The sequence below is a fragment of the Haliotis rufescens genome, unplaced genomic scaffold (assembly GCF_023055435.1).
Source record: "Haliotis rufescens isolate VD_foot unplaced genomic scaffold, xgHalRufe1.0.p SCAF_4, whole genome shotgun sequence".
NCBI classification, from domain to species: domain Eukaryota; kingdom Metazoa; phylum Mollusca; class Gastropoda; order Lepetellida; family Haliotidae; genus Haliotis; species Haliotis rufescens.
Window position 1 is genome coordinate 32,681,698 of NW_025964112.1, and position 24,424 is coordinate 32,706,121.

General features: G+C 40.4%; 2 protein-coding genes across 3 annotated transcripts; one reads left to right on the forward strand and one right to left on the reverse strand.

Moving 5' to 3' along the window:
• Positions 1-14: 14 nt before the first annotated feature.
• On the forward strand, positions 15-24,216 carry LOC124152183. Its single transcript, XM_046525020.2, has 7 exons — positions 15-33; positions 20,875-20,918; positions 21,101-21,151; positions 21,375-21,566; positions 22,243-22,401; positions 22,761-22,920; positions 23,613-24,216. Exons 2-7 carry the CDS (start codon positions 20,880-20,882, stop codon positions 23,933-23,935), a joined length of 924 nt encoding a protein of 307 aa, XP_046380976.2. The 5' UTR covers positions 15-33; positions 20,875-20,879; the 3' UTR covers positions 23,936-24,216.
• Positions 7,609-12,026, reverse strand: LOC124152181. Of its 2 annotated transcripts, none has more exons than XM_046525017.2 (4): positions 11,854-12,026; positions 10,846-10,913; positions 9,720-9,917; positions 7,609-9,568 (listed from the first exon to the last, which is right to left on the reverse strand). In XM_046525017.2, exons 2-4 carry the CDS (start codon positions 10,910-10,912, stop codon positions 9,267-9,269), a joined length of 567 nt encoding a protein of 188 aa, XP_046380973.2. In that variant the 5' UTR covers position 10,913; positions 11,854-12,026; the 3' UTR covers positions 7,609-9,266. The 2 variants fall into 2 exon arrangements, with proteins under 2 accessions (XP_046380973.2, XP_046380974.2); XM_046525018.2 differs by having other exon boundaries at positions 10,846-10,953.
• Positions 24,217-24,424: the final 208 nt, after the last annotated feature.

Here is a 24,424-nt window from a genome sequence, read left to right on the forward strand (position 1 = left end):
CTTCCCATAGCAGAGGATATTCGACAGCTACAAGTAAGTGGTATTAACGTTATTTTCATCACGAGTGCTTTAATAATGATATCAACAGCAGAAGTACTATATGTCTTTATTCATAATACTGAGAGGCCATAGGCCTATAGTACATGTTATCTAGTAAAGGGTGTATATACATTTATTAGGTAACACATGTGGAACTCCTTAGTTTCCTAGTATTTTTCGTTACTAGCAGCAGCAGAAGTAAGGTCCTATTATTTACAGAAGCTGGCAGCCTTCTAAGAAAAAAAGTATAACCTATTATCTTTAAAAGTGGACACCTAACTCTATTTGAAGTTACTAGTTTTAAGATGTGCACATTTTAGGTCAGTGTAATGATTTTTTATACAGAAAACAAAAAAACAAGGTATGCAGAGAAGTTATAATCAATAATTATTTTGTCTTCAATGATGAATTTAACTATTTTGACCATACATTGTTTTTTTATTATTTGTATTTGATGTCATCTTCGTCTCGCCATGGTGGTTCGAGCCCCTGGCCTCGCCATACTACAATACGTTTAAAAAGGCACTTGTTATTATCGTTCCTGCAGCCAACATTAAGGAGATAAATCAAGGAATGCCGACTCGAGTCAGTAGGGTATCCATGCTAAACTGCGGCATGGTATCTTAGTGGGCTAGAACTATTTAACTGACAAAAGTACGGATTAGTACGAGCACACACACACACACACACACACACACACACACACACACACACACACACACACACACACACACGCTCTCTCTCTCTCTCTCACACACACACACGCTCTCTCTCTCTCTCTCTCTCTATCTATCTCTCTCTCTCTCACACACACACACATACACACACACAGAGGAATTTACGTCGCTGTATAAGCTGTTAAACCCTAACCCCATCTCACTTCATCTCTAATGTTGTATGTAACTGTAGAGGTTTCATGCCTCATTAAACTTTGTAAATGTGTATGACAGACCTTTTTATTACATTCTACACCTAAATTGCACATTATGAGAAATGGTCAAGTATTCTCTATAAGAGTAAATCAGTATCAATAAAATCGTAACATAGTGTTAGCTTCAATATCGAAAACATAAATAAAATGTTTTGGTATATTTGTATCGGAATACATAGGTAGAAAGAGAATAATGCATTTTGAAAACACACTTCTCTTGATTAATCCTGACATGGGAGATGTTGTCATTGAAATTTCGCAAAATTAAGTAACGTTGCTTTGATAAATTAGACAATGTCGTCGGTATCCCCGCCATTTTAGGTATGCTGTGTGTTAAGTAACACTGCCAGCAATATTCTAGCTATATTATGGCGGTCTGATATGATACAGTTTGGAGCAACTTGTTGCATTGTAAACGCGAAAAGAACTACAAAAATGTCAAACTCCAGAATGACAAAAGGCAGAGTTAAACACTTACCTGAAGTGTACATAAAGTTTCACGATGAACGGTTTAGGAGTTACATGTATGCTCCAGAAATGAAACGTGACAGATGAACTGTCTGTATCCCTGTGTGTTAGATTTAGCCATTTGTGTGAAAACATAATTTATCATAACTACTCGTACATCATAGTATCCATCAAATACTATCTTTAATTTACGTACTGCTAAGATTTCTTTTCCTAACGTCTGAATTAACGACCTCTTATTTTCTGTTTGATGTATTTAATCTAACCTACTGGCGCAATAAAAACAACAACATTTAAACAACAAACATGGCGCCGGACGAAACCGGGAAGCTCGGTCACTTCGCACTGCATTTGAAGCAGAACTGTTACAATAGGGAAAAGTTGTTGTTTTATAAATAACGTATAATAGGAACTACTAACCAGTAAATCTTTACTGGATGTGAAATATCTTCACTGTCGACTAAGAAATGTCAGTGTTGCGAAGCCCGGCTAATGCCGCTTGTCGGCTACTTCGTTACCGGTAGTTCCAGCAAAATGTTATTTTCGCTGCAGTGAAGATACCACTTTTCTGCCATTGTGGTGAAAATACCACCTTTCCTAAACTTTAGAAATCTCTGTCTTTCACACTTAAGTATATGAAAAATATTTATAAAACCTTTTTCTAAGGTGTATCCTTACTTACAGTTGTGATGGAAACACACGTCTCTTTACGATATGTGCATTGTTTGGCTTCAATCACATCTTAACACTGAAGTTTAGGTACAGTTTCGTCAATACTTTCATCAGCCAGGCTGCGAGTGCGGTCTCGGATTATGCCCTTGCTGAAATTTAAGGTCTTGTGAGCAGGACAGCTAACGGTTAGATCAACCAGCTTACTTGATGTCATGAGATTGATAGCCTCTGTTTTCTTGTACATTCAATGAAAATATATACGGATATATCTACGTGCTGTATTGGTGCAATTGAGGCTGATAGCAATACGACACACACACATTCTGTACAGTAGTAAGTCAAAGATATGGATTCAGGTTGATTGCAAGATGGCCATAACCTAGTCAGGGTGCTTTTTGTGACCGAGTCTGAGGCGTGCAATGGCTATTTCAGTTTTCATTTCATTTGAGTATGAGTGTGGCTTTGGGTAGATCTTTGGTTGAATTTTGCACAGCCATCTGACGATTTACTGCAGGACTGTCGGAAATGCTAGAAAATACTTTTCTGGTTTCACTTAATGTATACGAATCAGAGGGCTATGAAAATAGCATCTATCAAAATATCGCAAATGTACCTAATCTAGCCTATCCTAACTGACACTGTGATTAGACTCAAAAGCTACTTTTACGGGTAAAATGATGAAAAACTTACAAAATATGCGTGTGTGAACTGGCCTGTAGCCTGAGGTAATTACCTATTACCTGTCCCGAGTTGATGACCTCACACCAGCTTGTGCACTGTCACAGGTGCAAATGGTCTAAATATATTGCTGTTATTGTACTTTATTGAGACATGCGTTAAGATATGTACTGCATTATATTTGCTTGGAAAATGATGGAATAGTTTAAAGCTATTAAACTGAGTGACTATTGGAAGTTTGGAATTTTTTAATCAAGAAATATTTGCTGTTCTACAGATGATTTCTTTAGCCAGCATCTCACTCATCTGATAACATATCTGAATCTGCACTATCACTCAAAGGTATGACAACCAGTGCAACAAGGCTGATATATACGCCACCATGTTGGCGGTACTGACGTGATCTTCAAGCCTTTTGCCATACCTCTGGTGTAATTCTAGAATAGACTGCATTGATCAACCGTTTGGCATGTGTGAGTTTGAATGCATTGTTGTGTCTTACCACAAACCCTTTACAGTTAGCCCAGCTAATTTCAATAGATTAGAGCTCAAAATGTCTGATTGGTGCACATAAAACGTGACCGTGTTGTGCCGCCAGGACATGTCTTGTACTTTACTGGTGTATATTTTAGGCAAAGTTTCTCCTTGAGTTGAACTATCGTTTCAGTTGGTCTGAAGTTGACATTGCAAGACGTCAGATATTCCTGCATTGTGTTAATTCATAGCTGTAGGTGGTGTTCCAACTAATATATGAACACATCGCCATGATAATCACCAGTTTCCTTTTTTCGCCTCGAACACTAGCTCACATCCATTAATAAGTGCCATGGGTTCCGGCGTGCCAAACAATGACAGGATTACCTTTACCTGATGGTACCATGGCTGCTTTTCGTCCTTCTGACGTAAGCCACTTTCAGTCAGAGGAATCACTATTATTCATCCAGGTTTCATCAAGGTAAATGATCTGGGAGCCCTGACTGCGATTGTCAGATATAATGTGACCTTATAGACAGGATGGAATATTTTTCCCTGAAAACTGCTCGGTTATCTATCGCCACGTGCAGTGTTTCGAAATCAATAATTAATGTAGTCCGGGACACATTAATTGTGGAGTTTAACTTCCACCCGAATTCTACTACAGGTTAGGGATACCTTCTGCTCATTAAGCGTATACACAGCATGCCGAATCACCCCTGTATCAAAGCTGCCTTATATCCTTTACATCTCGGTTTTGTTTTTAAGATGACCCTTACCTTCTTTGTTTTATTTACCACACCATAGACTTGGAATGAAAGTTCCAGAGCTTGGGCAGTCCGGTAACATACCGTATCTAAACTAATAAATGTTTTCCCTCTGTTTCACTCAAGTGTAATGTGTATACATATCCCACTACATACTCTATGTCGTGTACCATGGCTATGGCTAATGCTACCTGCATCATGGGAGCAGAATTGACAAAATAAATGTAGCGTCACTTTGTTATTTTCTAAGCTGGACAACTCGAATGTTCTCAAATTGACTTGGTTTTTTTTATTTGATGTTTTATGGAGACTACATTATTACTTTTCATGCTTAAGTCCGCTTCAGACTGCCCTCATTGGACTTGGTTTCTGAACTTGAAGTTTTTGTGCAATGTTTCTCTGGTAAAATTGTCGATAAGACTCATTGTGACGGAAATACTTCAAACCACTTGTAGGTAGATCATTAGTTACTCGACATTCCAATAGCAACAGTCTTTAAAACATTCTATCTTGTTTTAACGGACATATAGCATTTCCGACAGTACTTTAGCGTCCCATTGGGCTTGCCATTTTTGAGCGATGTCGGATTTGATTTTGCTCTTTTTCTAGAGCCAGCTTCGCCAGTAGGTCTGTGAATCTTAACACCTATACTTTAATCTGGATGAAATTATATTTATACAGCTTCTAATAAAAGATCCCTACATTGATGATCATATTAAACATTAATACACACAATACGTTCAAATCAATTATTATTTCTGTAATTAGGGTTCTAAAACTATGAATATCAGTAGGAATCTATTTAGCAAAATTCCACACATTTGAAAGACATTCCACAGCTGACATAATCCAATATTTTTTTCAATACCCATGACCTGTAAAACAGACAGCTGCACTGTTGGAATATTAGAGCATCCTCGGCAGTCAGTTGAAAGGGGTCTTGGTCCATCCCCACTGATTTCATCCATAAGCCCTTACATTTGACAAGCACGTTCTGAGCAGAATAGGATATAGAAGAAAACATGAAAGTATGAAAGTTCAGGAAAAGAGGAACGAAATAATTTTACATGGAAACTCATAACGATGCGAATGTTCCGAATTTCCGACTGTTTTCCAAACATTGCTATCATTATACTATACTGACACTAGATTCCATGTTCTTGATCACATTTATCTTATATTTTCTTACAGATTCCTAAACTGAATGTTCTGTAACGAGATTAAGGTTCCAACCTAAATAAACGCATGTTGTTAGGCTACTTGTAACATTGTGAGTGTATCACGCCGTATGTAGTCAGATATATGTAATGTAACACATGAACTTTCCCAACTATCCAGTGGACAAAAGCACGATGAACGATCCAAACCCGTCGGGGCGCGATGACACACAATCATCCACTCTTTTCGAAACCAACCACAGGAACCGCATGTGTCGAGTCTTACGACCAGCATAGGGTTTTCTCTTTGCAAAGTACTCTTTTCGAAACCACTACAACCGCATTTGTCGTGTTTTACGACCAGCAATGGGTCCCGTCTCTGCAACGACCCCAGCCGCATTTGTCGAGTCTTACGACCAGAATGGATACTCACGTCGTTACAACCGGAGACGCATTTGTCGAGTCTTACGACCAGAATGGATACTCACGTCGTTACAACCGGAGACGCATTTGTCGAGTCTTACGACCAGAATGGATACTCACGTCGTTACAACCGGAGACGCATTTGTCGAGTCTTACGACCAGAATGGATACTCACGTCGTTACAACCGGAGACGCATTTGTCGAGTCTTACGACCAGAATGGATACTCACGTCGTTACAACCGGAGACGCATTTGTCGAGTCTTAAGACCAGCATAGGGTACTCTTTTGAGTTACCAGTTGCAACGGCTGGAACTGTATTCGTCCACAAAACACCAACCAATAGTTAGTGAGCTGAATTTCGAGCTCAGACATACATGGGGTGAGCAGAGTTCCGAAACATATGTGATGTGATCGGAGTTTCCAGCTCATACATACGTGAAGTGATCTGAGTTTCCAGCTCATACATACATACATGTAGTGAGCGGAGTTTCCAGCTCATACATACATACATACATGTAGTGATCGGAGTTTCCAGCTCATACATACGTGTAGTGATCGGAGTTTCCAGCTCATACATACGTGAAGTGATCTGAGTTTCCAGCTCATACATACATACATGTAGTGATCGGAGTTTCCAGCTCATACATACATGTAGTGATCGGAGTTTCCAGCTCATACATACATGTAGTGATCGGAGTTTCCAGCTCATACATACATGTAGTGAGCGGAGTTTCCAGCTCATACATACATGTAGTGAGCGGAGTTTCCAGCTCATACATACATGTAGTGAGCGGAGTTTCCAGCTCATACATACAAACATGTAGTGATCGGAGTTTCCAGCTCATACATACATGTAGCGATCGGAGTTTCCAGCTCATACATACATGTAGTGAGCGGAGTTTCCAGCTCATACATACATGTAGTGATCGGAGTTTCCAGCTCATACATACATGTAGTGAGCGGAGTTTCCAGCTCATACATACATGTAGTGAGCGGAGTTTCCAGCTCATACATACATACATGTAGTGAGCGGAGTTTCCAGCTCATACATACATGTAGTGATCGGAGTTTCCAGGTTCGACATTGTACATGTGGTGGGCGGTGTGTGTGTGTGTGTTAGTGTGTGTGTTAGTGTTAGTGTGTTTGTGTGTGATTGTGTGATCGTGTGTGATTGTGTGTTTTTGATTGTGTGTGTGTGTGTGTGATTGTGATTGTGTGTGTGATTGTGTGTGATTGTGTGTGTGATTGTGTGTGTGTGTGTGTGTGTGTGTGTGTGTGTGTGTGTGTGTGTGTGTGTGTGTGTGTGTGTGTGTGTGTGTGTGTGTGTGTGTGTGTGTGTGTGTGTGTGTGTGTGTGTGTGTGTGAATGGAGTTTCCAGCTCATACATACATTTAGTGAGCGGAGTTTGCAGGTCATATATACATGTAGTGATCGGAGCTTCCAGCCCATACATACATACATTTAGTGATCGGAGTTTCCAGTTTCGACATTGTACATGTGGTGGGCGGTGTGTGTGTGTTAGTGTGTTTGTGTGTTTGTGTGTGATTGTGTGATTGTGTGTGTGATTGTGTGTTTGTGTGTGTGTGAGTGATTGTGTGTGTGATTGTGTGATTGTGTGTGTGTGTGTGTGATTGTGTGTGTGTGTGTGTGTGTGTGTGTGTGTGTGTGTGTGTGTGTGTGTGTGTGTGTGTGTGTGTGTGTGTGTGTGTGTGTGTGTGTGTGTGTGTGTGTGTGCAATAAAACATCTAATAATAATATGATATTAATGACACAAAATAAAGGCATTAGCTAGTTCATTAAATGTCCATGTTTCCTGTGTCCTGAATACAAAGTGTCTACAGCTGTTGTCATAACAACGGGTCGGCAGCGTGCGCGAAATCAATTCTTTGTCTATGATCGAACACATGATACATGTCATGGTGACATTCCTGAAGTGCAATCCGACTTCAGCCACCCAGATGTGACTGACTTCCCCATTGTTGGATACAAGTCACCGGGAACGAGTCTATTGATGGTTTATTTATCCCAGCACATGCATTTGTAATAGGTGAGGTATTCAGTTACCGGTTAAAGTTTCGTGTCATGTTTCTAAAACTAAATAAGCGTAGCTTGGGGAAACAGTGGGTAATGTTGTAGTTTATTGTCTATCTGTTGCAAGCTATCTTGATTAGACCTAAAATGGGCACGCATACAGTGTCCTTCGTGCCTTACATGATTTATTCCAACCATCAGACAAACAAACACATTGCCAGTCTTCAGTATAATAGAAACATTACATCACATCGGTTTTAGAAGGAGAACTGGGTTGGTAAACAAGCACGTCATGCTGCTATTAATTCTGCTCCATCAACTGAAAGTGAGTTGGGTAGCCTAGTGGTTAAAACGATCGCTTCGCTCGTCACGCCGAGGACCTGGGTACGCTTACCCACAATATGTGAAGCCCATTTCTGCTGTTCCCAGCCGTGATATTCCTGGAATATAGCTGAACGCGGCGTAAAATCATACTCAGTCACTCCAACAACAAAACAATTAGCAAACCTGGTTACAGAATGCGAATTGGCAAATAACATAATGTATAAACACCATTAGGAAGTATTAACATGAAGACCTAGTTGACTTGCGGATTTCACTTTCTCACAATGCGACTTTTCGGTAAAGAGGCTGGTTGCTTTATCCACCTGCTTGATAAAGGTAATAGCATATGCACTGTAACCTCGCACTGTAAGCAAAAAGTTGAAATCCATGTGAACTCTGTCTTCATCGTTACTACAGCTTCTGAAATGCCACTTAAATATACATACTAATGTTAGAAACATTACCGCTGAAATAGTTTACAATTTCTAAGTATATCCATGAGTAAAATTGTACATGCATTGTATTCCTAACAATATCATAATGAGCACAGTGAAGAAGTAATGAAGTGCACTTTCGGTGGTGCAGGAAGGAGATGGTGCAACATTTTGGAAACGGTTGGCAATTTAAATCGACTCCCTCAAACGAATTTCATTTAAGGAAATTGGTTTAGTTTTCAAAACCACTTTGCGGTTCACTGTTAACACGATCAGATTTTACAGTCAGTTGACTGAATTGGGCACTTAAGTTTCCGCATCACTGTGAATTCTAATGGATTTTTGTCTTTTCAAGACATAGTTTAAGGTAAGAAACTAATATCATCCAGCAATGTATAACGATTTGGTTCTGCGACTGTTGGCGATAAAAGTTTGCATAAATAATCGGGTAATATAGGCTTCAACATTTTGGAGGTTGGCAATATAAAGCGATTTCTTCTCTCACTTGAGGAAGTTGGATTAGTTCATAGTAAATTCTATCATAACGTGTTCCAGGAACTGCACCATATACTCTTCCGTAACGCTTCTACATTTTCCAGGATGACACATTGTTGTTTTGTACAGTTATACAAATATAACTACAGTATTCGAATAGTAGGGTAAACACCATATACATAGTTTCCAGGGTTATCTTTGGGAGGCGATTGTTACAAAGGAATTTAAAGGATATAAATTCAGGAATTTACAGTTGAATATTCCTGGAGGGGACAGGACATACGGAATGTGCTTTAAGCTGGAACGAAATGATCTAGAAATACCAGCCCCCTCACTTCAGAATGTGAAATGGAGGTTCCAAAACAACCATATTTAAGCAAAGCGTACAATAAGTGACACCACTACAATTATCAAACACACAACAATGCAAACAAGGGGGATTATCTTCCAGTGTTCTTTAAAATACTCCCGCCAGTCAGGCTCCTGATGACAGCAATGCAACAACACGCGGTGAAACATATATTCATTGTCCATATCATTGGGGAGAATGTGTCCATTTTTGATGAACAGTCTTAATTTTGGTTTGACGGTAGATTCCAAGTCGCTTGGAAGGTCGATGCCTACTTCAGAATCTTTTCCGACTGATGCAATGATAAGAATTGCTGAAGGCAAACCTGAGGGAGAAATATAACAGAATCTATATTTGTGATCTACTTTATAAACAGTTTGTAGTTCTCTCGAATAGAAGTCAAAATGTTTGTAATAACGCAAGAACAAGGACAATGTTTTGAAATAAATATGTCAACTCTTTCTGAAAATCTGTACCCCGTAATGTGTCAACAATGAGTTCCTCTTCATCTTTAATACGTGATGAAGCTTGATATATGACGAGGAAGGGGAAATCCTCTTTTAACTTTGATCCCATCGCTCTGTATCGTATCACATTTTGGACGAATTCATCTTCTAGATGTCCGGCGTTACTGCTTCTCGGGATGATGATAGTATTTGTTCTCAGTTTGTTCTCTGCAAGATAAATGCTGAATGTTACATTGGCCTCTCGTTATAGGAGGCATGTGTTGCAACTATAGGATGCTGTTACAGCAAAAGGGTGACATTATTTCATTAATTCCTATCATTCTCTATTACTCTGGGAAGGGTATTGCTTAGCATCAACCTTTGATGAAAAATGTGTGGTGACTCGACACCAGGACAATACTTCCCGAGCACAGGAAGTAAAACTACTTGCATCTGTCAGAAGCTGTGGCTGCAATCAAAGACGTATTGTTCTTTTACTATCATCACAGAGTTAGCTTAGAGGGCAGGCGTGTCTAGTGCCTCTTAAGGCCACTGAAAACGTCAAATAATAAAGATACAGACTATGAGTTAATTTTAATTCATTGGTATGAAAAGTATCAGACACGTTGAAATGGCGGATATCTAGCCTATTTCCGTATTATCTCTATACGTTTGAACTTCTAAGGTGACAAATTCACAAGGCCGATTTATTCTTTCAAACTTCAAGAGAGAAAAAATATATATTGTAAATCCGAGACAGAAGGTGAATTTGCCCACACTTTTCTTGTTGTTGTTTTTATCTACATCTAAGAAAGTCAGTTTGGATAGAAAAATTGCTCTTGTTGAAATATTAGAAAAAACACTTTCCATAAACATCTAAAATCAGCTGTTTTGACACACTTTAGCCACACTATGCAAAAATCATTGTTATATGTCCGACAGATCTCACAGTAAAATGAACCAGGTCCTATAGTCGTTTATATGAATACATCTGATAACTTCCTTAACGATGTTTAAAAATCGATCATTTCCTAAATCGGGCATGAAGTGAATCAAACATTATCATGGTTTGTTCCTGTACTTAATCATTTATCTGTACTCAATGGGAGTAACGTGTTTAGGTTCGACTATACTAAACACACGTATTCCAACTTACCCAAGTCGCTCCTTCCATGCGTCCCCATGCTCCTGTATGTGGCTGGGCTGGCTGCAACCTTGGACATACTGGCAACATATTTTTAAGGACGTTGATGTTGAAGAAGTCCTGTTTTGTGTACATACATTTGTGTCAAACGTTACACAATGTTATTGAATATACAGATCGGAATAGGTTATTGCCCTGATAATGGAAACATAAATGACAATTGAAAAGTGTAGTCAGGTGATACATGTACATTCGTTTGCTGCTCAGCACATATTGAAGCATGTATTATTGCTTTGTAAGTACATAACAGTAATGTCAACACGACAGTACGACAGTTCTCAAAAACCTATCTACATATTCCCAGCAAACCTGTTGAATATCTTTGTGTGTTGAATATAAGATCTATGTCAATATTAATACATCATTACATAATTGACCTTATTGTCTTCAAGAACATTTACATTTATGTTAGGTCCAAGTTGGATCAATCACAGAAAACATAACCTCATTAAGCCCCATGCCAAAAGACGTTGAAAAATGACTTCAGGTAAAGGTTCCCACACAAGCCTACTAAATATTATCGATGAAATATGCATCTAAAGTGCATACCACATAGGTATGATTATAGTAGATTGAGTTCGTTGACGTATATACACACGTTTACAAGGTTTGACTACACACGCACACGCACACACACGCACACACACACACACACACACACACACACACAATCACACACACACACACACAATCACACACACACAATCACACACACTAACACTAACACACACACAATCACACACACACACACACACAATCACACACACTAACACACAATCAAACACACACACAATCGGACACACACACACTAAAACACACACACAATCACACACACACACTAACACACACACACTAACACACACACTAACACACACACAATCACACACACTAACACACACACACCGCCCACCACATGTACAAGGTTTCATCTTACAATGTTTCATGTTCATGAGAACTAACCTGTTTGCAGCTACCCTTGGTGAAACGTCCGCCTCCCCAGTTCGTTAAATATAAACTGCGCATGAGCTGGTATATATGAATTTTGTTATCGGCCTCGTTTTCATGCATGTGACATGTACACTGGGAACGGGGGATAGAGCACACACATCTCCCACAGCAGAGAACAGCTATAAGTAAGTAGTAGTAGTAACATTATTTCCACGAATGCTATTATTACGAGATACAGCAAGCAGAAATAATATTGATATAACTAAGGTCGTACTATATAGAAAAACTGTCAGCCTTTGACTAAAAAAGTATTAACTATTTTCTATACAAATGGGCATCTTCAAATTATGAAGTTACCAGTATTTAGATGTGCACTTTTCAGGTCAGGGTTATGGTATGTTACACAGAAAACAATAACAAGTCAACAGGGAAATGTTTTTTTCAATCATGAATTTAACTTATTTTCCATATTTGTTCGATTATATATATTTGATGTCATCCTCCTCTCGTATTGTACCCGGACAGCGGGAGGTCGGTGGTTCGATCTTCTGGTCCCGCCATACTCAAACACGTTAAAAATGGTACTTGCTGTTACGCTGGCTTCAACCGCCATCAATGAGATATAGCAAGGACTGGCCGCATCGAGTCGGGATAATGTGTCTGAGTCGGAGAGCCATGTTAAAATGTGGCATGGTATCTCAGTGGGATAGCACTATTTAAACCGGCATAAGTCCGGATTAATACAAGAAGACACAAACACACGTGGCTTAATGTCGCATTGTTAGTGAAACAATCTTGGATGCGACCTTAAACCCATTTGACCTCACCCCACCTCATCCCATCTCTCATGTTGTATGGAACTCTGGGGATTTCATACCTCACCTAACTTTGTAAATGTTCATGACATACCTTTTTGGGAAATTCTACACGTTGTCGAAAGCCCACCGAAGTTGCACAATCCGCGAGATCAACAAAAACTGTATAAAGTAAATCAATATAGTAAAAATGTAAAATACCAGAGAACGTTGCTTCGAGATAGTACCCTTTTTATATAAAATTCGTATATTGTATCGATATGTATCAGCAGAAGAGGGAAAGAATGTTGAAAAACACTTATTTTGATATATGTTTTGGGATTAATGTTGATTAATCCTGACATGGGTGATGTTGACATTGAATTTTCGCAATTTGAATTAATGTGCATTGATGAATATGACAATGTTGTCGATATTCCCCGCCTTTTTGGTATGCTGTGTGTTAAGTAATTTACATTTACGTTTACGCATTAAGTTTATTTCCATGTTATTGGTATGCTCCCGTTGTCACAGAGTATGTTTCAATAGAAGTTGTTTTTTTTGTGTAATGTGAGATAGCTGTGAAGCTTAAAGTCAATAATGAATTGAAGTGAAGTTGAGGCAATGTAGGTTTCATTGTCTGCCAGGGGTAGACGGCATAGTTTTGCTGTTTAAAGCGTGGTTGAACTCGTGTATTGTAAGGGCTTTGTGGTGAGGTATGTTGCCTTGAGGTGGCCGTGCCATGGTGCGGCGAGTATTTTGCGCAGAACAGAACAGAACTTTATCGCTTTTCGAGGCCCGGTATAGCGGCATATGAAGTAGTTTTTGTTTGTTTGAAACTGTAAACAATTCTTCAAAATCTGTTGTTCGTGGCTCAATTGAAGGTGCGGTCTCCTCCAATCCCACCATATGTTTAGAAATACAAAACATTTTATCGTCACTAATGTATTTAATATCACTGTGCTGAAGCCAATCCTTATAAACCACATATGAATAGATATTGTCAACGGGCTTGTGTTGACGGGGAATTAGCTCTTGGGGGAATAAAGGACAAAATCGACATCACTATCCCGGAACGCTTTATGCATAACATGTAAACAATAAACAACAATTGCACAATGAGCGGAATACCTGCTCTGACAACACAAACACAGCAATGAGCGGACCTTCCAGCTCAGGCAATACAAGAGATGAGCGGAGCTCCAGCTCACCTCAGGGCGTTTCCTACGAGCAGCACATCCTGCTCGAGGTCGTCCCTATGCCAGCACTCGGAATACCAAGCCTGACTTACACCGTAGTAACTGTGTAATGGTAACACATATATAGTAATGAACAACAATGGACAGACAAAGAGACAATGACATTGCTTTGGACATTGGACATATGGACGTGATGAACCAACACAGTTCATGGGATGATCAATTAGGGCAATAAATGTCATACTATAAAAAGCAGTAGTTAAAGGGAAGTGATTTGGTAGTCCAGGCTGACTGACAGTCAATATACAATGAAATGTTGGTGAGGATTAACAACGGGGATGAGCGCCTAAAACGTAATGACAATTAAGTTGTGGAGACATGGCTACAGGGTAATTTGCCCTTGGAGTCAAATGTACTGCAGACAATGGTAGTCATAAATCAGTCGCTATGACAACTTCCCTCCGTTCCGTGAAGCTTGGACCCCAAGCTTACATGAGTCCAAATTGATATGTGTGACACGTTTTCACCAACGAAAACAACAGTGCAAAATGTTAACATAATCAGTTAGATGAGTTCAGGATATTGTTGAAATACGTGTGCACAAATACCTATCCAATGACGGTATGAAAGTTATCATCTAGCCAGTTTGATTTAGTGCCAGTTTGAAAACTAACCAAGTATTGAACACACAACGATATAACAAATATAACATTTGTTACATCAACCAAGTATTCTTTGCAATGTGCAATTTCACTACGAGGTAATACAACTTTGCACAGATTCAATAAATATATCACCAAAGGTTCTTTGAATTCAGGAGTCTGGCTTGGAGGTGCGACTCTGTACCGAATAATGATAATGAGTAATGTCATAAAAAGCACAAATGAAACATCTCAACAAATATTTTGCATAAAGAAATTTGAAACCAGGAGTCTAACTTTACCGCGCGACTCAAACGGTACTTGTGGGTACGTTTGCCCTTTTAAGTACAATGGGTGCTCTTCCCGTGTCTTTAACGGAGCTTGCCCATATGTTATGGGTGCTATGCCCAAGGAAAATAATAATCCTTAATTCCGACATCAAAATTCTGAAATGCTGAATACCGCTGTGCAGTTAATTAGTTAATACTGACATACAATAAACATATGTGTGGGGTTGGCTTACCCAAGAATATCCCTAATCTGAATTCAAAGTCCTAGACAATACATTCAATTTTGTACCAAATTGTGCACATTAATAACATGTAACAAATGACAAATTTTGTCGTTTAGATTTTTTTAAATTACGAGTCTAGCTTAAAGGTGTAACTCGATAACCCTACAGCTTAGGTTTGTCTGGGCCCTAGTTGTATCTATATATCTGGCGTGGCCTGGGGACATTTCAAAGATTCCCTACACAATAATTTCAAAGATCTAGCTTGACTAAAGATGTGATTTGGAGTATAGTGCACATATGCAAAACTGAATTTTGGAAAGACTCCTTTTGGCATAAATATACTGGCTTTGATCAAACATACCTGGTTGCACTTATCAACAGTCACACAATATATATCCTGGAATGCGTCCATGTAAGTAAACACAAATTAGTAAGTCCCAATGAGATATCTTGTACACAGTGTCCATCTTGCAGGTGCCCGTGAGGCGGTTTCTGTATTGTGCAGGGTCTGCATGAAGATGGCTGTGGTCGGATCTCTGTGGTATACGCGTGTATACTTCTTTTCTTAGGTCATGTGCAGGAATGACATCTTGAAGGGGAAGACTTAGCAGTGTTGCTAAGATATTCGAGCAGGGAAGGTTTGGGATCGGAGAACTTGTTCTTGATCAGAGAGGTTCTTGTTCTTTCTTCAATCTTGTTACAGGCCGTTTCTTCGTTCTTGGTGATTGGCCTTCAGGAAGGTAGTATATATCCTTTTAATAAAAGACTGTCACTTTCTACAGTTTTGTGAACCATATGCCATGCTGCAAAGAGCTACAGGAAAGGACAGACTAAGAAGTCTGTCATAACCGATAGCTCAACCAAATTAACAACGCGTTGGTCTGACATTCATTAATGAATAATTTGCATATTTGCGTATATGCAAGGGGCCGACGTATGGTTCTCAGTAGGAAGTGACAACTTGGAGACGATGGCTTGCGGTGTATACAGTTTTACTTTATACATGTAGATATAAACATACAAAGGCACTGTGTGCCAGATCAGCACATGGTGGTAGTGGTTGTTGTCAAGGTGCCCCGGAGCACCCAGCCTAACCCTAGCTAGGCTAAGGGTAAGACCTTTCTTTTTCTCCTCACTTACTTACTTACTTACTTTGGAGATTTAACGTGCGCTTTCCAACTGATGCGTATTTCGCACACGGGCCCGGCCAGGCCATTTAATGTGTTTCCGAAAGGGGCGAAAGTGGTCTGTGCAACCCAAGAGGGGGGTTTTAGGGGTTGCTTATATAGAATTTGGGAATTTTGAGATTTGGAATAGATGCCGATGGGATTGGGGAGGAGAACTAAGGGAGCTGGGTATGGTGGATGTTTGTTTGTTTATGTGATTTTGATTTGGTAGGTTATTGTGTTTTTAGATGCGTTTTATTAGTTCCGTTTTTATTAAGAATACGCCTAAGGCCTTGAAGTTTTCTAGTTTATTTTGTGGGTTTAGTATTGCTTCTAGAGTTAGAGCCTTGTTTAGATTGAGGGTGGTTTGTAATGCGGTTCGATGTGTTAGGTAGTGTGTGCAGTGGATGAGTGCGTGTTCTGGGGTTTCTGGTTGTTTGCAGTGTGGGCAGTTACCTGTAGTGTGTTTTTAAAAAAAAATTAGGTGGTTATTTAGGTTGGTGTGTCCTGTTTGGAGTTAAGTGATTACTCTGTCGATTTTTTTGGATGGATGGAGAATTTTTGGTTTGGTTAGTGGTTTGCTGAGCACTTTTTTTATTTGGCTATTTGAGTTTAGATATAGGTTATGCCATTTTTTGTGATTTTTTGCTTGTTTACACTTTTAATTTCTGATTTTGAGATGGGTAAGTTTAAGCTTATTTCTGGGATTTTGAGGGATAGTTTAGCTGCTTTATCGGCTAAGGGTAAGACCTTTCTTTTCTCCCCTCTGGACCAAGGCTTATATAGCCAAGGTCACCTGACATTTAGTAAGTAATAAATATAAATGTAAACAGTAAATCATCAGTGACATACTTGCACATCTTGTTCAGGATCGTAGACGGTCGATGTACACAAAAATGGGGATTAACAAATAGGATTAGCATCTTATAAATAACAGCAATTAAGTGTTTCAAGGCATAAAGATGTCATGGCTCCAGGGTGATGAGCCTTTGCAATTAAATGTACTGCAGACAATGGTAGTCATATATCAGTCGCTATGACTATATGATAAATCTTATTTATATAATTTTTCAAAACAATTATTTCACTTGCCTCTGCATTTAAACAGGCTATTTCTGTTTCTTTAAATAGGGTTTAATGGTACCGCACGACAGAATTTAGACGAAAAGTACATCAGATGAAATTGTTTTATATTAATAAAGCGTCTGGATTGTACAGAATGAATGCCGCTTCATATAATTACACTGTTCTGAATAAAATTCTTTTCGAGCAAAACGATAGCTTTAGGTTGTATACGGTATACAAGTGCCAAATATATCATATACAGCAATTCGACATATCTGTGGGTGTGGTGGTGTGTATCGGATATGTTATATACATGTATATCATTGTGAAATACGGGGAAGTGTGTACATCACACATAAAACATACATCACTCAGAATGAAAGGTTGTGTGTGTGCGTGTGTGTGTGCGTGCATCGTACTTAATATAAACATAAGAAACATTCAGAATGAAAGACGTGTGTGTATATATCGGATATATTATAAACATCGCACAGGATGGAAAGCGACGGAGAGTGTTCAACGATAGACAACGACAGAGGTTTATATCGGATGTATTATATTATACATACTTCAGAAGGCTGTAGATGTCAGCATAGAAACATGCTGAGAAGTAACAAGATGGATGTTGACCATTTTGTATCGAGATTAGATATTTTTCTCAGCTACAGCTATAAAACAAGATATCATTTTTTTAAATTAAAACCGAGAGCCTGTAGTGAGTTTGGCGGGACTGGTGCTGTTGTGACGTGGATTGGACTGGTACTGTTGGGACTGGTACTGTAGTGAGTTGGATGGGACTGGTACTGTAGTGAGTTTGGCGGGACTGGTGCTGTTGTGACGTGGATTGGACTGGTACTGTTGGGACTGGTACTGTAGTGAGTTGGATGGGACTGGTACTGTAGTGAGTTTGGCGGGACTGGTGCTGTTGTGACGTGGATTGGACTGGTACTGTTGGGACTGGTACTGTAGTGAGTTCGATGGGACTGGTACTGTAGTGAGTTGGGTGGGACTGGTACTGTAGTGACGTGGATGGGACTGGTACTGTAGTGACGTGGATGGGACTGGTACTGTAGTGACGTGGATGGGACTGGTACTGTAGTGAGTTGGATGTGGCTGGTACTGTAGAGAGTTGGATGGGACTGGTACTGTAGTGACGTGGATGGGATTGGTACTGTAGTGAGTTGGATGGGACTGGTACTGTAGTGAGTTGGATGGTACTTGTACTGTAGTGAGTTGGATAGGACTGGTACTGTAGTGAGTTGGCTGGGACTGGTACTGTAGTGAGTTGGATGGGACTGGTACTGTAGTGACGTGGATGGGACTGGTACTGTAGTGACGTGGATGGGACTGGTACTGTAGTGAGTTGGATAGGACTGGTGCTGTAGTGAGTTGGATAGGACTGGTACTGTAGTGAGTTGGGTGGGACTGGTACTGTAGTGAGTTGGGTTGGACTGGTACTGTAGTGAGTTGGAAGGGACTGGTGCTGTAGTGACGTGGATGGAACTGGTACTGTAGTGACGTGGATTGGACTGGTACTGTAGTGACGTGGATGGGACTGGTACTGTAGTGACGTGGGTGGGACTGGTACTGTAGTGAGTTGGGTGGGCCTGGTACTGTAGTGAGTTGGATAGGACTGGTACTGTAGTGAGTTGGATAGGACTGGTACTGTAGTGAGTTGGCTGGGACTGGTACTGTAGTGAGTTGGATGGGACTGGTACTGTAGTGACGTGGATGGGACTGGTACTGTAGTGAGTTGGCTGGGACTGGTACTGTAGTGAGTTGGATAGGACTGGTACTGTAGTGAGTTGGCTGGGACTGGTACTGTAGTGAGTTGGATGGGACTGGTACTGTAGTGAGTTGGATGGGACTTGTACTGTAGTGAGTTGGGTGGGACTTGTACTGTAGTGAGTTGGATGGGACTTGTACTGTAGTGAGTTGGGTGGGACTTGTACTGTAGTGACGTGGATGGGACTGGTACTGTAGTGACGTGGATGGGACTGGTACTGTAGTGACGTGGATGGGACTGGTACTGTAGTGAGTTGGATAGGACTGGTACTGTAGTGAGTTGGGTGGGACTGGTACTGTAGTGAGTTGGATAGGACTGGTACTGTAGTGAGTTGGCTGGGACTGGTACTGTAGTGACGTGGATGGGACTGGTACTGTAGTGACGTGGATGGGACTGGTACTGTAGTGAGATGGGTGGGACTGGTACTGTAGTGAGTTGGGTGGGACTGGTACTGTAGTGAGTTGGAAGGGACTGGTGCTGTAGTGACGTGGATGGAACTGGTACTGTAGTGACGTGGATGGGACTGGTACTGTAGTGACGTGGATGGGACTGGTACTGTAGTGAGTTGGGTGGGACTTGTACTGTAGTGAGTTGGATAGGACTGGTACTGTAGTGAGTTGGATAGGACTGGTACTCTAGTGAGTTGACTGGGACTGGTACTGTAGTGAGTTGGATGGGACTGGTACTGTAGTGACGTGGATGGGACTGGTACTGTAGTGACGTGGATGGGACTGGTACTGTAGTGAGTTGGATAGGACTGGTGCTGTAGTGAGTTGGATAGGACTGGTACTGTAGTGAGTTGGGTGGGACTGGTACTGTAGTGAGTTGGATGGGACTGGTACTGTAGTGACGTGGATGAGACTGGTACTGTAGTGAGTTGGGTGGGACTGGTACTGTAGTGAGTTGGGTTGGACTGGTACTGTAGTGAGTTGGAAGGGACTGGTGCTGTAGTGACGTGGATGGAACTGGTACTGTAGTGACGTGGATTGGACTGGTACTGTAGTGACGTGGATGGGACTGGTACTGTAGTGACGTGGGTGGGACTGGTACTGTAGTGAGTTGGGTGGGCCTGGTACTGTAGTGAGTTGGATAGGACTGGTACTGTAGTGAGTTGGATAGGACTGGTACTGTAGTGAGTTGGCTGGGACTGGTACTGTAGTGAGTTGGATGGGACTGGTACTGTAGTGAGTTGGATGGGACTGGTACTGTAGTGACGTGGATGGGACTGGTGCTGTAGTGACGTGGATGGTACTTGTACTGTAGTGAGTTGGATGGGACTGGTACTGTAGTGAGTTAGATGGGACTGGTACTGTAGTGAGTTGGAAGGGACTGGTGCTGTAGTGACGTGGATGGAACTGGTACTGTAGTGACGTGGATTGGACTGGTACTGTAGTGACGTGGATGGGACTTGTGCTGTAGTGACGTGGGTGGGACTGGTACTGTAGTGAGTTGGATGGGACTTGTGCTGTAGTGAGTTGGATTAAACTCGTTCTGTAGTGATTTGGATGTAAAGGGTTTTGAAATGAGTTGTGTGTGACTTGTACTGTAATGAGTCGAGTTGAACGCGCTGTTGTAAGAGAGATGTAACGCGTGGCGTAGCAAGACAGATTTTACACTCGATCTTCTCAAGTATTCGAGTCCTACTGTAGTAAAATAGATGTACTACGTGTCGTTGTAGGACAGGTGTGAAACCTGCTTTAGTGCCATGGATGTGACATGGGTTATATTGAGGTTGGAGTGACATGTGTGACTTCTGGAAAGCTTCAGATGTGACACATTGACTCATTATCATTGCTACTGTATCATTATGATCGTTGACCTTTGAAAGAATAATTCGGTCATGATCAGATATACTGTTTTTCTTCCAGTAAACATGGGACCGTGGCAGACTAAGGAAAGGGTTCCCACTCCTGTAAGTAGCTGGCGAGTTTATCTTACATCTTCATTGGTAAAGCGTTCTGCCTCTTTGTAACATGTACTCCAGAACTTCAGAACTCACTCTATCATAGATAGGACACTGACATCACTACAAATTTGTTGTTTTTGTAATTAAAGAAAACAATAATAACATTCAGTAATGTTGTCATGTTTCAGCCACCGACTGAGAAATGGGGAGCAGATGTGGCTTTGTCCTGGACACCAGAAGTATGTTTTGCGAATTAGAGGTACAGAGAATATACTGTTGTCAAGACATATGTCAATCATCAGTTAGTGATCATCATATGGTTGTTGTGAACGAAAAACCAGTTGATGCTTGTGGAAATATTCAATCAAATGTCTAGCTGTTCGTCCACGTTCGTTCGACTGTATTGTCTGCTATCCCCAGGGCCTATGTGTTTGGCTTATCCCAGGAAGTGTTTCATTTCAGGGAGAAGATGACTTTCGCCGTCGCATAGCCGAAGTCACAACCAGAGACGGGCTTGTGGTGATTCTGTTTGGTCAGACTGGATTTGGTAAATCGTCTTTTGGCAATGGAATTCGAACTTCCATCAGACGGGACAGGAAAGTCTCCAATTATTTTCCTGTGGGAATTAACACACATGGCAGCTACACTAAAGCTGTGAGTTGTTGAATGTTATAATCAAAATGTCAAAGTTCCGACTTCAATTTTTCGTTTTCTTTTAATATTTCCAGTCACTGGTAGCAGAAATTCAGCATAAAAATGTGTAATAGGGAGGTTTCTTGACAGAATGAAGCCAACGGATAACAACGATATCCGTTTGGGTCATATGCGGATAGAGATGCAAATATCAAAGGTCAAGTAGGAACTACTTTCAGTGTTTACAAACAAACATGGCGTCGCCCTTGTCATTCGGCGATCGAGTCAGAATTAACCGATGGACACGTCACTTACCTTCTGATATTTATAAAAGCGCACATTCCATGAAAAGTTGCAATGTTTCGGTAATGTTTGTGAGAGTTGGGAAGTGTATTCGAGCATAGAATTGAAGAATGATATTATAAGTTACAAGTTATCACGCTTGTGTGTTTGGGGATTGTAAATATCCTGCACTAGGATTAAACACTATGTATATAGCTAGGCAAGGTTCGCAAAATACAACGTACAATCCTAATACAATAATTCCACTATCGTCAAACACACTCGCGTGATAACCCAACCCACCCACCCTCTCTCTTTCTCTCTCTCTCTCTCTCTCTCTCTCTCTCTCTCTCTCTCTCTCTCTCTCTCTCTCTCTAATGAAAACTGTATATTAACATATGTGTATGTATTGCAGCTGAACAGTGACGATTACTGCCGTAGATATTGTCAAGAAAAGTGCACTTGCCAGCCGTATTTTTGGGTAATTGACATGCCAGGATTATTCAACAGTGACGCGATCACAGACGAGAGTATTGAGAAGATTATCACAGGACAGGTTCCTTTCTATGCAGAAGTAAGTACTTTGGGAACGTTTGTCACCTACATAAAGAGTGAGTTGATGGGGATTAACATCAGAGCAACAATGATATGCCAACATAGACGCTTGTAAACAACTATTCATCTCGTCAGTATGCCACACAATCAACCAGGTCATCGTGTTACACGCGTGGACAGATGTAGTTTTACAACATAACCACAAAACATTGTTTGTCAGTGATCTAAACTGTACATGTTGTATGCTTAAGGGGATCTGTGACCACATATGAAGAATCTTAAAAATGTTCTAATGGCAAAATATATCTATTTATAGAGGTATATTTTCATTCTGTTGGCTGGGAAAGTGTGAAGAATGTCTATTGTTTTCGTGTCCAGGTGAAACCAACGCTTGAGGCTATGGATAGTTCACAGATCCTCCCGCCAGAGGAGAGGGTCAAGGCGTCATGCGTAGTTCTTGTCCTTAAAGCAGGAGTTGCTGTAGGCGATGATGTAAAGCGACAGATTGGTGTGCTGAGAACGCTACATTCACGAGGGGGTAACCATACCTTATATATCTACAACAATATTCAAGTACACACTTTATGCTTACAAATTTAACAAATTTTGTTTCAATCATCTCGATTGACAAGTGTTTTTTTCATCATCACATACACTATTTATATTATAGTTTACATTCATTTAGAATCTCTGTAAATTAGTATACTGACTATTGCGTTTGTACTGTTACATTTGCAACTGAATTTTTGTTCTACTGATATAATGGTAACTGTTGTAGTGTGGCGCATACACGTATATTAGTTGTTATAATATCGTATCGTCAACGTATCATTCTATTCACTGAAATGCTCATGATATGTTTTACTTCATTTAAAATACTTTTGTTTACTTAAAACAACATATACTCAGTCAAAATGTGTTTGTAGTACTGTTGTGCGGTGTCAAACAGGAAACAAACAGACTACTGGTGGGGCAGAACATGCTTACCCTTTACGAGAAAACTTTTCATTGATGCATTCATATAATTTTACGACTTTTTTGCCTTCACGCCCGATGAAACCTGATTCGGCGGATTATCGATACAAGTTATTTTCTGGTGTTGATGATTTTGGGATAGTTCATTTCATAATGTTTTAGGTAATACAATATGAAGCAAAACAATAAGTTGCATGTTCAAAACGGCGCTGATGTTTTAAGATGAAGTATTTACATAACAACGTTTCTTTTCAGTTCTGTCAGTCCATGTGATCCTGACACACATCGATGCGGTGGAACCACTGTTGAAGGATTCCGACAATATTCCATACGTGTTTAACTCGGAGGAGGTTCGGGCTGCGGTGAGGTTTGCTTCTACGGAGACAGGGTTACCTCAAACATGTATCAGCGTGGTGAAGAACTACACAGTTGAAAACGCCACCAACACCAACAGCAGTATCCTGTACCTACATGCCCTGGAGAACATCCTGCTCGCTGCTAGAGACACACTTGAACGGGATGAGACGAAAAACAGAATGCGAACAACGTTATACACAAAGAACACAGAACCACGATGAATGAGAAAAACACACCAATACCATATTTAAGTTTTCCCACTTTCATATGGGTCTGTTTTAGCTTTGAACAGTATTTTAGTGTTGGGGTGACCAGTGTCGAAGATGGTTACCTTTTGAATGAATCATTGAGGAAAACAATCAGATCGAATCCGAGATTCGAACACAAGAAGTATTGATTCTATAGGCTATTGCCTAGGCCTCCCCGCAACTTACAACTTATTATTGACAATGATTTGTGTAATTGCAGTGTAACATTGATAAATATGTTAAACATTCCTATACTCAATTCGTTCAGATAATTAATTATTGCTATTATTAGGATTATAGAACTATGAACATTTAAGGATAAGTAAGAGTGCTGTATAGTTTAAGTCACAAAATTCCGAAAAATGAGTTCACATTACCAGCTGTACCAGCCATGGAACTTAGGCCAACCGTGGAGTCGAGTGAGAAGAGTGATGAACTATTATTTGTTTCTAGTCAGAAGAT

Bases quoted from the DNA above. Each gene is read 5' to 3' on its own strand.
- LOC124152183 (XM_046525020.2), top strand. From the start codon at position 20,880: ATGGGACCGTGGCAGACTAAGGAAAGGGTTCCCACTCCT. The intron at 21,567-22,242 runs GTGAGTTGTTGA...TATGTATTGCAG, and splicing joins ATGGCAGCTACACTAAAGCT to CTGAACAGTGACGATTACTG. The intron at 22,921-23,612 runs GTAACCATACCT...GTTTCTTTTCAG, and splicing joins AACGCTACATTCACGAGGGG to TTCTGTCAGTCCATGTGATC.
- LOC124152181 (XM_046525017.2), bottom strand. From the start codon at position 10,912: ATGTCCAAGGTTGCAGCCAGCCCAGCCACATACAGGAGCATGGGGACG. The intron at 9,918-10,845 runs GTAAGTTGGAAT...TTTATCTTGCAG, and splicing joins GCATGGAAGGAGCGACTTGG to AGAACAAACTGAGAACAAAT. The intron at 9,569-9,719 runs GTACAGATTTTC...TTTCTCCCTCAG, and splicing joins CATTGTTGACACATTACGGG to GTTTGCCTTCAGCAATTCTT.